Source organism: Trifolium pratense, linkage group LG2, assembly GCF_020283565.1.
Source record: "Trifolium pratense cultivar HEN17-A07 linkage group LG2, ARS_RC_1.1, whole genome shotgun sequence".
Classification (NCBI taxonomy): Eukaryota; Viridiplantae; Streptophyta; class Magnoliopsida; order Fabales; family Fabaceae; genus Trifolium; species Trifolium pratense.
Genome location: NC_060060.1, coordinates 3,712,829 through 3,729,276, shown reverse-complemented (window position 1 = coordinate 3,729,276; position 16,448 = coordinate 3,712,829). Strand labels below are relative to the sequence as shown.

Here is a 16,448-nt window from a genome sequence, read left to right as displayed (position 1 = left end):
TATATTTTTTATTTATATGTATTATATATATGCCTTGGGTACATTGGTATTAATGTTATATGTGCAGTGTTGCAACAACAAAGAGTCATGTTATATTCATAAGAACCGGTGAACATATGGTTGAGTTTGATTGTCGATTATGTTCATCAAAGAAAGAGTCATTCATATTGATAAGCACTTATTAATTTGATTGTTTCTATATACTAATTAACTAACAAGCACTTGTTTGATTGTAAATTATGCATTTCCTTTGTCATGTTATATACTAATTAACCAACAAAGAGTCATGTTATATCAAAAGCTCAATAAATATATTAACCACCAGAATCTAGCGCAAGTGGTTTGTGTGCACTGTGCAGTGTATATATAATATGACTATATGAGTAATGTGAACCCTCGAACTACCGAGTTTGATTCCTATATGTCAACCGATCATATTTAATCAATAGATGAAAATTAAGCAAAGGTATTTAGTATTACATGATTCATCTTCACAATAAGAACTATATTTGAACAAGGGTGAAAAAGATAATAGAGAATTCACAATTTAGTTTCCAAAAAATAAGTAGATGAGACAACTAAGCCTTCGACATCGTACGTGCGAACCAATCTTTGCCTCTTGTCAGGTGTCTCCAACCAACAGAACTCTAAATGGAAAGATTTTGATTGTTCTACAATTTTTGAAACATCAACAGGACATCCCAAGTACATGCCACCTGGTAATAGTATCATCTGATAACCACCATCAAATGTGACTAAATTGTCCGATATTGTGCCGGTCCAATGCACATTGGTAGTAACATTTGCTCCATCATTTGCTCCATTAGATGTAGAACTAACATTCTGATATGAAATAACAGCATCAACAACAAAAAAAATTAGCATCATTCAATACTATAAGAATTTTATTGAGATACAATTTCAGTATACCTGAATAAGTTGGCCATTGTCATTCATCTCATGCAACACAACTGTATCAGCTTCAGCAATTGTAGCTCCATAGACACCACTTCGTTTTGTAACGGAATGACCTTTCCATTTACCAAGAAAGGGTGTAATCCTATTCTTCGTGTCCTGACATATAGAATATGTTGAGTGCGTTGGTATGAAAATCTGCAGTATATATAAACACACACAAAATCTGCACATAGCTCAGTTCACTCACCTTAGAACTGTCAAGTAGAGGATGAGGCCCCTCACTTCTTTCCTCTAGGAAGATGATAAGCATATCAACAGTGCCCCTTGGCTCCAAAATGTGAAAGGCTCTTGCTCGCTTATCTCTCTGTAGAGAGTACAGGCAATTCTCACATACAATAGAAGGTCGGCGAGAGGGAAGTTTGAGATTTCTGCAACACAAGGAATTGTAAAGATAAGCCTTAGGATGGTTTAATATATATTTGTGTTTGCCTTTTATTTTACGTGCTGGTGCAAACATGCCAAACCACTTATCAACAATAAACCCTTTAGTCCAAAAATGAAGAGGTTTCTCAGTCTTATTTTGTCCACCAAACGTGTCCTACTTGTCATAAAATAGTTATCTATGGCTAGAGAGAGCAATAATAGCTTAATCAACTCCTAGCATAAGAAGTTGTTGATATCACACATGTAGCCTAAATGCTCTGGTAGAAATAAATATAATCAAGTTTTGCCTACACCGGCTATATGAACGGGTAAATCACATCAAGAACTATCTCCACTCGCTGCAACATTTGTTTCATTTTTCTAATGCATACTAAATGTTTGTAGGACAGTACTTATTACACTTCACCAATATAGAAATCAATCAAACAGTGCTAATTTATCTCTTCTCGGGAACGAAGCATTTACCTAGGTGATTCTTCACCAGTGTCATCTTCTCCAAGGACCCCTTGCCTTAATACATTGTCCAACATACCGGCTGTTTGGTACCTCAATGCAAATGCTTTCTCGGATGGGAAAAATCCTATCTGCAAACTAATTGTAATGGATATTTTAAAGAAGCATTGTAATCACAACGAAAGAACCAAGAAAGCGAAAAAAATAACTTATGGTTTGCACTCCAACATTCCAGCATTAGAAAAAAGTCTCACTTGTTGGTATTTGTCAACAGTAAACATATTGGTTTCCTTAATTTTGTACTCTGCCCATTCCACATCATTGTCGTCTCCCGAAACCGAAGTGTTTGATGAAGCTTGTTTAATATACAACCTGCACGGAACAACATCTAAGCAATTTACAACTTCGTTTTCTATATGAAAACCACAGAAAGTAAGATGAGATGCCAAAAAATGTCCGGGAAAGAGCTTAATAGCATTTCATATAACCTTACAGTGTGATACATTCAGTTCATTCTGCTTGAAACGGGATTCTCTGACCCCAGAAATCATGCAATTAACGCAGTAACCAGCTTGGAACCGTTGGATGGAGACTAGATGACTTATATTTGAGATAGGTGTTTGAAATGTTTTGGCATAGTAGAAATGTGAACTGTCTGATCTCCATCCAAAAGTTTCGATTTAGTGATTGGATTTGGGTTAACTGCTTGCTTTCCCGACCACAGGCAGGCTAAATCCTTATAAAGGATCACATCAATCATAAACATCTTAAAATCGAGAAACTGGCGAAATTTCAGATGCATATAGTTCATTATTTGTTCAGTTATATAAGTTTCAGTAATAATAATGATTTTAAAAAAATTACCTTTTTCAAATTTTATAAATGACAAGATTTTTTATTTCCACTTTCTTTTGGCAATTTTTTCTAATAATCTCAAACTAAAATAGGATATTGATGATCATGATTCAAAATCATGATCAGCTACCACAAATTACAGCTCTAAGTTTTTATGTCTCTATTACCGCAATTGTGGTCACATCAGCTAAGTGTAACTGTAATTTTATGCATTATTAAGGAATGTGAGGCAAATTCTACCATGAACCACTTTGATTGGTGGTCCATTGTGGACCAATACGTCAAAATCATATGAAAATTCAACAGCTACTCGTGTATCCTGTTGGAAGTAGAAGCTCATGGTCCTCTCATCCTATTGACTGAGATGATGATGTAATTGGTATCAGATAGAAAAAACAAGAGAAAACAAATATGAGTGCCTCAAAACTCAACTTGTATATATATTTTCCTTTGTTTTTGGCAAACTGACACCGATTAGGTCGGTTATATTTATATGTGATTTTATGCAATATTAACGGATGTGAGGCAAATTCCACAATGCACCACTTTGATAGGTGGTTCATGTTCGATAAGTACTTGAAAATCACCCGAAACACCAACTATGACTCGCAGTATATGCCAAAAGTATAAGCTCACAGTCTTGCTCATCTTAGTGAGTGAGACGGTCACCTAATTGGTACTGGTTTGGAAAAAACAAGATAAACAAATATGAGAGCTTGAAAACTCAACTCATTCGTTTTCATGCATTTTTGTAAAACTGACATCAATCAGATCATCGTCTCACTCATGAGAACATCCATGACCATGAGTTCCTACTTCCAAGGGACTACATTTGTTGTCATTGGTATTTCAAATGATTTTCAAATAATGGTCCACCATAGACCATTTATCAAACTAATTTACCACCAAGATTGTGATCTATGAAACAGTGACACTCCTCGGGTTTCTCATATCGGTGCCACGTGTCAGTGTCGTGTCCAGTGTTCGTGTAGTTTCATAGATTGTGATTGACACAATAACAACAATTTAAAACCTTATTTACTACAATTTTGATTAAACAAACAAACACACATGAATCACAAAAAACATAATCAAATTACTGCATGTTATGTTATTAAACTTACGATTGAATGAGACTCATAAGTTCATCTTCACCATAAGAGCTAACAGAAAGCTTAGTACTCACTTGTTGCAACAAATTCCCACCAGCATCAAATTGCTACAACAACAAAAAACCCAGAAAAATAATTAATTAAAAATTTAACCTTTCCTCACCCAGCAAACAAAAAAAATGAAATTTTTTTAAAAAGTTGAAATCTTTGAAGTTATTATTACATAGAAAGAACCGTTCCATTTTCCAATGTTGAGGTTGAAGAAACTTCGTAAGTTATCAATGCTCATAGCAGTATCATCAAGTGATATTGAGGACATAGAGGATGGTGAAGAAGAAGAAGAAGAAGATGATGAAGATTTGATTGTAGAGAGGGATGGTGATGATGATTGAATGGAATTAGGGTTTGGTGGGTTGAATGAGAAGAATTTATTGTTGAAGATTGAGAATTTTGGAAGTGAAGAAGGAAGTGAAACAGAGCAATGAAGTGAAGAAGCCATTGTTACTACACAATGCAAATGTTGCAACTATTCTCTTAGAATTTCTCTACCTTATCTACAAGAGAAAACCCGCATTTTTTTCCAAGTGTGCAAGGTGAAAAATATGAATTGTATTTATTTATTCTTTAAAATTCATCCATGATCCCAACTCAGCGCAGATTCATTGACTTTAGCATTATCAGCGTTGCAGATCTTGATACATGATTATTCCGGACATTTGAAGTTTGTCATCTCAATTGTAGGTTTTGTCTTAGATATTATGCCGTTTTATGTTATTAACTCATATGTTATGAGCTTGTTTGCAGATTCATCCTTATTAGTTTTTAGCGAAATTGAATTTGTAATGATTTAGATTGATGTATTTACTATGAATTTGAATGAATGAATATCTTTATTTTTGGGTCAAAAAAATATTAAAAAAAAACTAATTATTGAAGTTTTTTTAGGCTAAAGAAAGGATGCAGAGGGTTACCTGCTGAAGCGCCCAGATAATATATAAATGGAAGGAAAAAAAATGTACAGAAGAGAGGAGAGACAAAAATCAAAATCCTCAAAAAAAAAAAATAAAGCATAAAAGATAGACCAAAACATAAAAATATATTTAAAAGCAAAATAGACAACGATCCTCCAAAATCTAGTGAGACAGACTATTGGAAGTACCTACCGTAAACTCTTTGCTAGTGCCAACCTAGTGCTGCCCTTAAACTTTGTTCTTCTTTTTCTTTTTCTTGGTACCATCAACTGAAATTGTTAATTGGTGTTTCCATCTAAATCAACAATATCTTCATTCCAAACCATACAATGTTAGTCCAGGAAACCTTCAAAAAATCATAGCTCAACTCAAAGAAACTCATGCTATGTGTGGGTTAATTCTTTCTCTTGCGTGTGATACTGATACAATACAAGTGTTCAATATGCAAGGGAACATTTGGTAGAGCACAAATGTTCCTTATATATATATATATTAATTAATGAATCCTTGTTTTCATTGATACAAGTTCTTCTAAAGTGTGCTCTAACAAGCGTTCACTTCTAATTCTTGTATGATATTGATTATTATTGATGGCAGTGTGTAGTTTTAGATCCATTAATTGATTAAAATGACATTGAAAAAATGAGTATAATTTGTATGACCAAAAGAGTAAAAAGAAGTACGGGTGTTTGATGAAATGCCATCATTTAGATATATTATTATTTTTTAGACTAAATTGCACTTTTGACTCCCTAATTTTTATAAACTTGCGATTTTGACCCTCTAACTTTCATAATAGCACTTTAACCCCTAATTTTAGTCCACTTTTACAAAATGAGTATATGAGTGGCTGTCCATGTGGACGTTGACTTGATCAAAATTAGTGGAGAATCAGCATTTTGCAAAATGACTATAGTTAGGGGGCCAAACATATTATTATGAAAAGTTATGAGACTAAAATAGTAAGTTTGTGAAAGTTAGAGGGACCTATTTTTTAACATAACTTCGTAAGTATATAGTGGTGAGATGTGATTGGATATATGTTTAAAATTATTTCTCTTTTATTTTATTTTTGACTAAATTTTTCTTTTATTTTAGACATTTTAGACTATACTAGTGTATTCAAATCAAATTTATAAAAGTCAGTTTACATAGTATAAAATTAAATTAATAGAATCAGCGATCTTTGTACAAAAAAAAATAAAATCAGTAATCTATGCCTTACTCAACAACCTCAAGATGTGCAAATTTGTAAGAGAACAGCACCAATTTTTTGTCTTTTATTTTTATTGTTTTTATTATTCGTGTATATATGAAGAAAGTAGAGCAAAATCTTTAGCAAATTTACTTTTTTTTCCTTTTACCACAAGCAAGCAACCATATATGCAATGCAACATGGGTTAAAGCAACAAGTACAAAACTATAAAAAAGAAAGTAACAAGTATTATTCAAGCTGCGTTCACTTTTCAATCAAATAACTGAACCTTAATTTATAATCAAACCCAATAATTAAAATTCTTTCACACCCCCCAATTTCTTACCAAATCCCCATTGAAACCAAACTCACATAAAACACATTAGCAATAATAATTCCAAAGCATGTGTACATAGATGGCAAAATAGAACCACCACTGGATTGCGCCGTATCGGAAAGAGATGGAGATGGTGCAGGTGATTGGTCTTGAACGTTCACGGCAACTTTCATTCCATGAAAACAATAACCTCCAGCAGAGAGAAAGTAGTATGTCTTTGCTTCTGTCAATTGAACCACGTCACGACCTCCTCGCGTCACGTTTTTTATGAAGGTGATGTCTATGCAATTCTCATAGCTTGTCTTGTTCACTTCCAAGACATTGTAGTATCTTTTGTCAAACTTAAAAACTACACATCAAACCAATAATAATTTCATTAAACATGTAACAATAATAATAACAATTTTAGAAATTAAATTGAAGATGGTATAAGTATCATGTATGGTACTATAATATGGTTACACCTTTCACAAAGTTTAATTGTAGTTTGACACTTTCTTAATTAATTAATTAATTAATGATTATACTAGATTACTTAAATTAATTAAAGTACCTTTTTGTGAAATTACGTATAGGATATGGATTTTGTCTCCAATTGGGGTGTTGTTAATTGGTTCATCATGTGATTCTTGCAAACTTTTTTTTGCTACAAAAGTTAAAGTGTTATCATATTCATATGTACGTTTTGAAGGGAAGATTCTTTTTTCTTTTTCTTTTTCTTTTCTATGACCATGTTTTGCTTCTCTTGACATTGGCTTTAATTTGTTTTTTTTTTATTTGATTATGAATGTAATTTCTTAGGGGATAACTTAATACTATTAATAGTATTTTTTTGCATTATTTTTATGAAAGTGGTGTTTTGCATTTAACTAAAAAAGGAAAAGAGGCTATTTTTTTTTCTTTCTTTTTCCTGTCCCTTTTATAAATGTAATGGGTGGCTTACTTGGTCAATACTCCAACCCACGTATAGTACTTCATGATTAATTGTAATACATATGTGTGTGTCTTTTTATTGTAATGTTGTTTTCCAATAAAAATATTTGATAAGGTTGGAATGTAAGTATAAAATAATTGATAAGATAAAATATATATAAATGGCAAAAAGATAATTCATGTAATTTTATTTTTTTTACTTTCACCACCAGTTGAATCTGGTTCCGGGGTCAGTTCTAACATCGAGTGGTTCCAACCCCCTCTCGATCGCCATTACGGGGGATCGAACCGTGGTTTTCCGTACCAAGTTCAGCGTCAATCATCACTGAACCAACTAACAATTTGTATAATTCATGTAATCTTAAAGTTTGAAAACAAACTATAATAAGAATAATTTTTTCTTAAAATATGACAATCGAAAAAGAACATAGTAAGAAATGGTTGATGAAAGGAATTTTTATATCCTATGATCTTCATCTTATCATGTATATATAAATGAGCAAATATTGTTTTAAGAGTAAAATAAATCATTTGTACATTCATTCAATGGGTAGCTTTTTGTTTTAAACCATCAAGGTTTTTTGGAAAATATTGAGTAATTTAATATATTTGACTAAAAGGTAAATAAATTTTGACTAATATTGAATAATTTTATACTATCCCTTTCATTAACCGACGGATTAATTTGACTAAAATATTGAATAATTTTGACTAATTTAATATTTGGCTAAAAGGAAAATATTGAGTAATTTAATATTGGAAAATACACAAGTTCAACTTTTTTTCTCTAAAATACGAGTATCACTTTAACAATTGGTTCTTAGTTAATAAAACGCGTTAACCATTTTCTTTCAATTGCTTAGTTGTATCCAACGGTTTTAAAATCACGAGTAATGTCTATTTTATTGTTTACTCAAACATTTCATCCAGAGAAGTTCATACAAAAATTCGAATATAGTTTTAGAGCATTATATGTTAGCTAATTTTGTAAAATCATCAATCAAATTGATGAAATTTTATAAGATAGAAAATTAACATAAAAAATTAAAATCTAGGATAAAGATAAAATAGTACAAAAATGTCACAATCGAATCGATAAATAGAGAAATCAAAAAACTATCATAATTCTGCCTGATATATTTCATTCAGAGAAGTTCATACAAAAATCCGAATATAGTTTTAGAGCATTATATGTTAGCTAATTTTTTAAAATCATCAACCAAATTGATGAAATTTTATAAGATAGAAAATTAATATAAAAAATTAAAATCTAGGATAAAGATAAAATAGTACAAAAATGTCACAATCGATAAATAGAGAAATCAAACAACTATCATAATTCCGCCTAATATCACAGATAGATCGAAATTTAAATTGTTCGATTTTTATCTAACAATGCTACTTTACTAATGATGGTGGTAAAATTTAATATAATAATTAAACAAAATTTAGAAAAGATATTTAGAGAGTATACTTACTTAGCCAATCACCAACATATATATGCTCTTGAGAAGACCATGTAGTATAATTGACATTTTGATTCCAACCTTTGGGTCCTCCAACCTTATGAAGCACTGGTTTTCCCATCACCACCATTGGCCACAGTGACAACATTCCAAAAACCACCACACTCATCATCAACATCACTCTTGAATTTTCCATCACTAGAAATTCTCTCTTGGGTTTTTTAAAACACAAAATTTTCTATCTACCTATGAGATATAAATATGTGGGGGCATGAGATTATATATATTGTGTAAAGTGTGAAAGTAGGGGTATGTAAAACGTGACAGCTAGATTTTAATATGTTTTGTATTGTAGTATCAAACACGTTATTCTTGCAATATTAGAACCATGGGACCCCAAAGAATCTCAAATTATATACATGGAATTACTTGTTATATAGAATTTTCTACCTTTTGCAAAAGAAAAAATTAGATAATTTTTTTTTGGTAAGAGATAAATTTTCTTTAATAGAATATATAATAAATATCTTACTTTATTAAAAAAAAAAACTACGTAATAAACTTTGTCATGTTTTAATAGACTTTGTCTTGTTTGTAAAAAAAAAAATTGACTTTGTCTTGTACCGTGAACAAATATGTCTTTTTATTATTGGATCAATAAGTCACATCATATATAATTTGTTCAAATTATGTGATTTATTGATTTAATGGTAGAAACAAACTTGTACATCATTCAATCCGATCTCTTACATTTTCATAATTTATTTTCTTTTTTCTCTCTCATGCTTTATGGTTGATTACATTTGAGAAAATTTGATGGTGGATGTTTTATATTAAACCTATTATTTTATCATATCTTTATAATATTAAAATTTATTAAAAGTTCATTGAACTTAGCTCAATTGATAGGAAATTGCATTTTACCAAGGTTGTCAGAACCGGATCGGTCATCGAACCGGCGAGCTCACCGGTTCAAGGTTCAATTGGTCGGACCGGGTTCAATCGGGGTCGAACCGTTTTTAATTAAATATATATTTTAATTAATATATAAATAAATATATATATATATATATGAGTCAGGATCCGTTGACACCAACTAGTTTGACACCAAATGTTACACCTCTCAATAACGTTTTAACCGATATAAATTTTATAAAATCCACCGTTGGATTGAAAGTTTACATCATATAGATCATTTGTGTAAAATTTCAAATAAATCCAAAATCATTTGATATGCTATTGAGACACATAAAGATTAACGGCATTTAAAAAAATACAAAAACCGTTAATTTTGATGTATCTCAATAACATATTAAATGATTTTGGATTTATTTGAAATTTTACACAAATGATCTATATGATGTAAACTTTCAATCCAACGGTGGATTTTATAAAATTTATATCGGTTAAAACGTTATTGAGAGGTGTAACATTTGGTGTCAAACTAGTTGGTGTCAACGGATCCTGACTCTATATATATATATATATATGAATAATTGCTCAATATTTCATAATTTCACACATTAAAAAGATAAAATATCACAAGTCAAAATAAAATAAAATTTATAATTCAAACCAAATGAAAAATAGATGAAAAACAAAAATCTTTCATATTCCTACGACGTCGTTGTTTTCTTTCAGATTTTTTTAAAAAAAAAAAATTAAAACGACGTCGTTTTGGCCTTTTTTTAAGAAAAAAAAATCTGCAAAACAGCTTGAACCGCCCGGCCGGTTCGCCTGTTCGACCCCAGTTCACGCGTTTTTTTGCCGGTCGGTTTTTTATCCGTTTTTTGCTCAAAACCGAACCATTTTCATGACCGGTTCACGGTTCGACCGGTCCGACCGGCCGGTTCGGTCCGGTTTTGATAACCTTGCATTTTACATGCATGAGATTGTGATTTAAATTTGGTCATCCCACTTATCCATATTAACTATTAAGGATGAAATTTCTAGCAATTAAACTACATGACAAAACAAAATTAAAAAAAAATGATAATATGTAATTTGAATATCCATAGATCGATATATATTAAACGACATTATATTAGATCAGATCAAATTTTTATAATTAATCATTCAAAATTGAACTAAACCGCGAGTAATTTTATCTTTTAAAATAGAGTAATCCGTCAATTTAGTCCCTAAACTATCACTCTCTCACCAATTCAGTCCCTAAACTATTAAAACCAACTAAAAGGTCCCTAAACTATTTTTCATTCATCAATTAGGTCCCTAAACTATTTTCCATCCATCAATTTAGTCCTCCGTTATCTTTTCCGTTAACTGTTCTTTAAAATCCTAAAATCCAAAAGCTACTTTTACGCTTATATCTCTCTTCTCGATCAACTCTCTCAACTCCATTAATTTAGTCCTCCGTCACCAACTCTTTATTCTTCAACCCCCTTCAATTGCATCTTCGTATCTCTCTCTTCTCGATCAACTCTCTCAAATCATCTCAATCTGAAAACCCTAGCGCCACCTATACGCTCCAATTCCGGTTGTCATCGTTGTTTTAAGGTACGTTTTTCACTGTTTTTCGTTCTAACTTTTATAAATTTGTAAGGGTTTATTCTCACTTGTTAATTTTCATGAATGAAATTTGTGTTTTTTAGTACAATGAACCATGTTGTTTTAGCTTGAACCAAATTTGTTTTAGCGTGAACCATGTTGTTGTTGCTTCTTTTTTCGCTTATTCATGTTGCTGCTATTTTGAAGCTTTTGTATCTCTTATATTATTACCATCTATATTATTGTTTATGTTGCTTTGTGGTCCTAATTTGTTTAAGTATTATAGTGGTCCTAATTTGTTTCTTTTTTATGCAATTGCCTCTCTATAGTGGTCCTATTGTGGTCCCTGTTTTGTCTCCTCAATGTTTTCTCAATTTGTGCTCCTTGTTAATACTATACATTATATTATATTAGATGGCTGAAAGTGATGATGATACAAGTGATGGAGGAAGGTTCTCTTATCACTCAGAAGAACTTAGAGGGCCTATTAGTTCATCTGATGAAGAGAATGAATTAGTGAGAGTTATATATCCACAATTCAATGCTGAAGCTCAATTTGGGAAAGTTAGGTTGGCTGTAGAGATGGAGTTTGCAACTTTGGCTGAATTTAAAAAAGCTGTGAAAGACTATACCATCCATATTGGAAGACAAATCAAATGGATAAAGAATGACAAGGTAAGAGCAAGAGCAAAATGTGTGTTTGAGCATTGCAAATGGGAGATACTTTGTTTGAGCATTGTTGTTTTTTAAGATAATTTAGGGACTAAATTGAAGTATTTTTTATAGTTTAGGGACTACTAACAGTCACTTAACGGAAAAGTTAACCGAGGGACTAAATTGAAGGATGTGAATATAGTTTAGGGACCTTTTAGTTGGTTTTAATAGTTTAGGGACTAAATTGAAAGATGTGAATATAGTTTAGGGACCTTTTAGTTGATTTTAATAGTTTAGGGACTAAGTTGGTAAGAGAGTGATAACTTTATCCAAACTATCCTTACATAAGCATTTTGGTTTTCTATGATTAGAAGGGTAAGCGGGAATTCACTTTAAAAATCATAATCTTATCCAATCCATTTCCACCCTTACTCTTTCATTCTTACAGTTTCTCTTCTCTTCTTCACTAGAACAAATAATCAAACATGTCATGTGCAGATAAATTTTCTGTAAGTTCTTCTTCTTCTCTATCATCTTCTTCAAAATTTGTTTCTACCATTTTCACAAAACCTCATTTGGGTCATTTTCCACCGCTTAATCCAAGATGGATTTTTCCCCCTCTTACTTGTTTCCGTTCAAAGACTCAACCTTTACCCACTAAACTTTCTTCCTTTACTAACAACAACAAAATGAACAAATATGATTTAAATTTCATTTTAAAGTCTTTGGAATTGTCTAATGATGTTGAACAAACCCTTGATTCGTTGTTTTATGATTATGAGCATATTATTATTAGTTCATCAAAAATCACTGTTATTCTTCGAGAACAGCGAAATTGGGAACGCGTTGTTAGGGTTTTTAAGTGGTTTAAATCTCAAGAAGGTTATTTTCATAATGTAATTCATTATAATGTTGTGCTTAGGGCTCTTGGTAGAGCTCATAAATGGGGCTTATTGAGGCTTTGTTGGATTGATATGGCGAAAAATAATGTTTTGCCAAAGAACACTACTTATAGCATGCTTGTTGATTGTTATGGTAAAGCGCGTCGTACAAAAGAGGCTCTTTTGTGGATTAAGCATATGAGGATGAGAGGATTATTCATTGATGAGATTACTATGAGTACTGTTGTTAAGGTTTTGAAAGATGTTGGTGAGTTTGATAGAGCTGATAGGTTTTATAAGAATTGGTGTAGTGGGAAGGTTGACTTGGATGATCTTGATTTTGATTCCGATTCGAGATCATCATTGGTACCTATTGGTTTCAAGCCTGGGGAGCTGTTTAAGATAGGTGGAGGTATTCGGGATTCAAATTCTATGTTGTCGATGTATATAGAGAATGCTGGTCCTCAGAAACCTCGAAATACTACCACTTACAATACCCTCATAGATTTGTATGGCAAGGCTGGACGACTAAAAGATGCTGCTGAAGTCTTTGATGATATGATGAAATCTGGAGTTGCAGTCGATATTTTCACTTTTAATACTATGATCTTTATTAGTGGAGGTCGTGGCAATTTGTTGGAAGTTGAATCTTTGCTTGTTAAAATGGAAGAGAAGGGTATATCCCCTGATACCGGTACTTATAACATTTTGTTGTCTTTGTATGCTAATGCGGGGAATATCGATGCTGCTCTTTCTTGTTATAGAATGATTAGAGAGGATGGGCTCTTCCCAGATGCTGTAACTTATAGAGCTCTTCTTGGTGTGTTATGCACGGAAAATATGGTTCAGGCAGTGGAAGCTGTGATTGATGACATGGAGAAATCTTCTGTTTCTGTTGATGAGCATTCTCTTCACAATATTGTGAAGATGTATGTTAATGAAGGAGATCTTGATAAAGTAAATGACTTGCTTCAAAAGTTTATGACAAATAATGGAAAGTACCTTAGGAATAATGTAAAGCAGTTAGAAGAGTCGATAAAAACAAATTAGTAACGTTTGAATAAAGCAGAGTCCATTTGAAGTGTCAGTGCTACATAGGTCAAATGTGATTTTAGGAATAGTAATTTTGTTATAAACTGAAAAGCTTATATCGATTTTTGCATCAAATTGGGTCTTGGTAGATAACCACAAGTTTATTTTTAATTTCATGATTCTAACTCTATCACAGAACATTATTTATAATTCTTGGTATTTTTATGCACTATTGAAGTGCAAGTCTGCAACACATAGTCGTATCATGCTATTATTAGCTTAAAAAAGGAACTGAAATTAGAATAATGTGATGTGATGACATTTAAGATGTGTCCATGAGTAAGTATGGGGATTTGAGGGTTCAGGTTTCAACCACGTTGATCAGCCTTGGAGCTGAGTTTCGAAAGCTGTTGGTGATCGGAGAACAAGCAAATGCTCCAGCAGCAGATCAAAATCTCAGTGCTCATATGCGGTCCTCAAGGTCGATTTTGAGAAGAGATTCTCAATTGGTGCATGTCAGCGTTAAGCACTTCACCAAAAGTCTGCAGTGTCACATGGCTAAACCGGACGGTGCTTTCTATGGTATTGCTCCTCAGGGAAATTGTTTGACGGTTATATTCCAAGTTTTCATCGCCGGCACCCATCAGACTGATAAATCAATCAGCTATCGTTGCAGGCTTCCTGAACTTGACACTGGTACTAGTTGAAATCCAAGTCTCTTTTGACTGTGTGTAAATTCTCTTTTTGCTGAGCCTAGCAGTTTATTTTGGGGAAATATAAAGTTGATAAACTAATTGCTTCATAAGCCATTAACTAGAGAATATCGTACTTGTTTGATTTTCTGTATGTGTAATTAAGACCATGTTTATGTTACATCAATATAACTTGTTTGTATGATTACTTGGCAAATGCTATGGCAATACAACTTGCCCTTTTTCCTCTTCACTGTATTTATGAAGTGTTTTAACTTTTAAAATCACTTTAGGCCTTGATTTATGTAACTTATTTAGGATTTTGTTCTGTTTGATTGCTGCTAAGCCTCATGAACCACTATTCACTTCAGTTATTCAAGTGAATCAATTCTTAAATCAATAATTAAAATGGTTTCTAGCATTTTGGGCACAATATACAGAATTATACAATACATTTTCATTTCCAAAACACCAGGTATTGCTTAACATGAATCAAATATTATACACAATACATTTATTTTCTGGTCATAAGAAATAATGAATAAATGCATCCCATGCTTTGCTAGTGACCGAAAGACCAGAATATAGCTTCAAGGAGGACAGAGTTGCTACTCCTCCACTGTTCTTTAGCACAGCTACTGGTGGTGGTGGTGATTTTTAACATGAATAGCTATCTTCATGCCATGACGGCAAAATCCTTTGCCACTTATCAAATAGTAATTGCGAGTCACATTCAATGGAACAACATCTCTTCCAGCTCCAGTTGTCCAATTGTGAATTGGATGATGTGAATTACAAGTTTCATAATCTCTTTTGTTCACTTCTAGCAAATTCATTTGGTTCCTATCATACACAAAAACTGCAAAATGGAAGAGTTATCACCAGGTTAAAGGGTAAAGCAATAACTTGACAGCAGTTCAATTGCATTCTTGGATATAGCCACACATGTTTACTCTTGAAAATGCAAACAACAGTTAGGTTGCTTCCATTACATGAATATACCAAAATACCATGTTGACAGATGAATACTACACTAAACATTGATGTCAGGCTAGGAATTTGATACTTGAAAAGTTGCAAGGGTGTTGTAAATTTTTTATTGTTACTTTATTTTTGGTGTGACATGAATTTTGGCATGGTAGTGTAATACTTAAAAGTTGAGTTCAAAATATAAAGTTGAAATGTCAGTCTTCTGGTCAAAGATTTTTTTTTTTTGGTTGAAAAAGTCGATCAAGGGTTGTTTGGTTGCGACAAATTCATGATTATGCGATTTGCAGGTAATACAAATCGATAAATCGTGAAGTTGCTCAAATTCAACATGGGAGGGGAGTAAAAAATGTGCTTACACAGCCATCACCATTGTAGAAATGCTTTCCTTTAGTCAATTTAGAGTAATTAAAATTTCTAGTCCAACCCTTGTTGCCTCCTATAATCCACCGTTTAGCAGAGGCATCTGGCAACATAAGAAGCACAGCACAAACTAGAAGCATTATAATCTTTTCTCTCTTCATGATTGTTATGAGAATGAGAAAACCTCTCCAACAAACACCATTTATTTATACAAACAATTGTAAAGTTATATTTTTGGAACTTCCTAGGAAGTGTTGGAAGGAAATATTTTCCTTTTCCATTGACTTTCTACAAATACACAATTAAATTTCAAGTTGTGTTGTGGCACACTGTCAATTTGTTTAATATTAACAGAATTTTCTTAAGACATACTAGCCATGTGAATTTTCCCTAATATGCTCAAGTCCACTCAAGAAACACAAGAATTAGTATTATTTTATTGTTGCCCAAGAGAATATTATGTTAATTACAGCAATTTTTTTTGTTTACAGTTTTTAAATATAAGTTATATTTATTTTCTTATAAAAAATATAAGTGAGTTGAGTCTCAGTGGCTCACCAGAGTTAGAAGTTAGAACATACTTCAAGGCTCGCATAATAGATACTTATGTATTACCAACTAACAAAGGCTCGCATAATAGATACTTC

The 16,448-nt window shown here is 32.2% G+C and overlaps 4 protein-coding genes across 4 annotated transcripts; 2 read left to right on the top strand and 2 right to left on the bottom strand.

Moving 5' to 3' along the window:
• Positions 1-424: 424 nt before the first annotated feature.
• On the bottom strand, positions 425-4,377 carry LOC123905689. Its single transcript, XM_045955392.1, has 7 exons — positions 4,006-4,377; positions 3,795-3,889; positions 2,070-2,187; positions 1,828-1,946; positions 1,166-1,346; positions 931-1,074; positions 425-843 (listed from the first exon to the last, which is right to left on the bottom strand). Exons 1-7 carry the CDS (start codon positions 4,279-4,281, stop codon positions 541-543), a joined length of 1,236 nt encoding a protein of 411 aa, XP_045811348.1. The 5' UTR covers positions 4,282-4,377; the 3' UTR covers positions 425-540.
• A 1,820-nt stretch (positions 4,378-6,197) lies between these two features.
• LOC123905688 (lamin-like protein) lies at positions 6,198-8,932 on the bottom strand. The gene is made up of 2 exons (XM_045955391.1): positions 8,697-8,932; positions 6,198-6,634 (listed from the first exon to the last, which is right to left on the bottom strand). The coding sequence occupies exons 1-2, from the start codon at positions 8,878-8,880 to the stop codon at positions 6,291-6,293; spliced, it is 528 nt and encodes a 175-aa protein (XP_045811347.1). The 5' UTR covers positions 8,881-8,932; the 3' UTR covers positions 6,198-6,290.
• A 3,292-nt stretch (positions 8,933-12,224) lies between these two features.
• LOC123905687 (pentatricopeptide repeat-containing protein At1g73710-like) lies at positions 12,225-14,697 on the top strand. Its single transcript, XM_045955389.1, has one exon. It carries the CDS (start codon positions 12,332-12,334, stop codon positions 13,775-13,777), a length of 1,446 nt encoding a protein of 481 aa, XP_045811345.1. The 5' UTR covers positions 12,225-12,331; the 3' UTR covers positions 13,778-14,697.
• Positions 14,095-14,466, top strand: LOC123910119. The gene has a single exon (XM_045961170.1). It carries the CDS (start codon positions 14,095-14,097, stop codon positions 14,464-14,466), a length of 372 nt encoding a protein of 123 aa, XP_045817126.1.
• Positions 14,698-16,448: the final 1,751 nt, after the last annotated feature.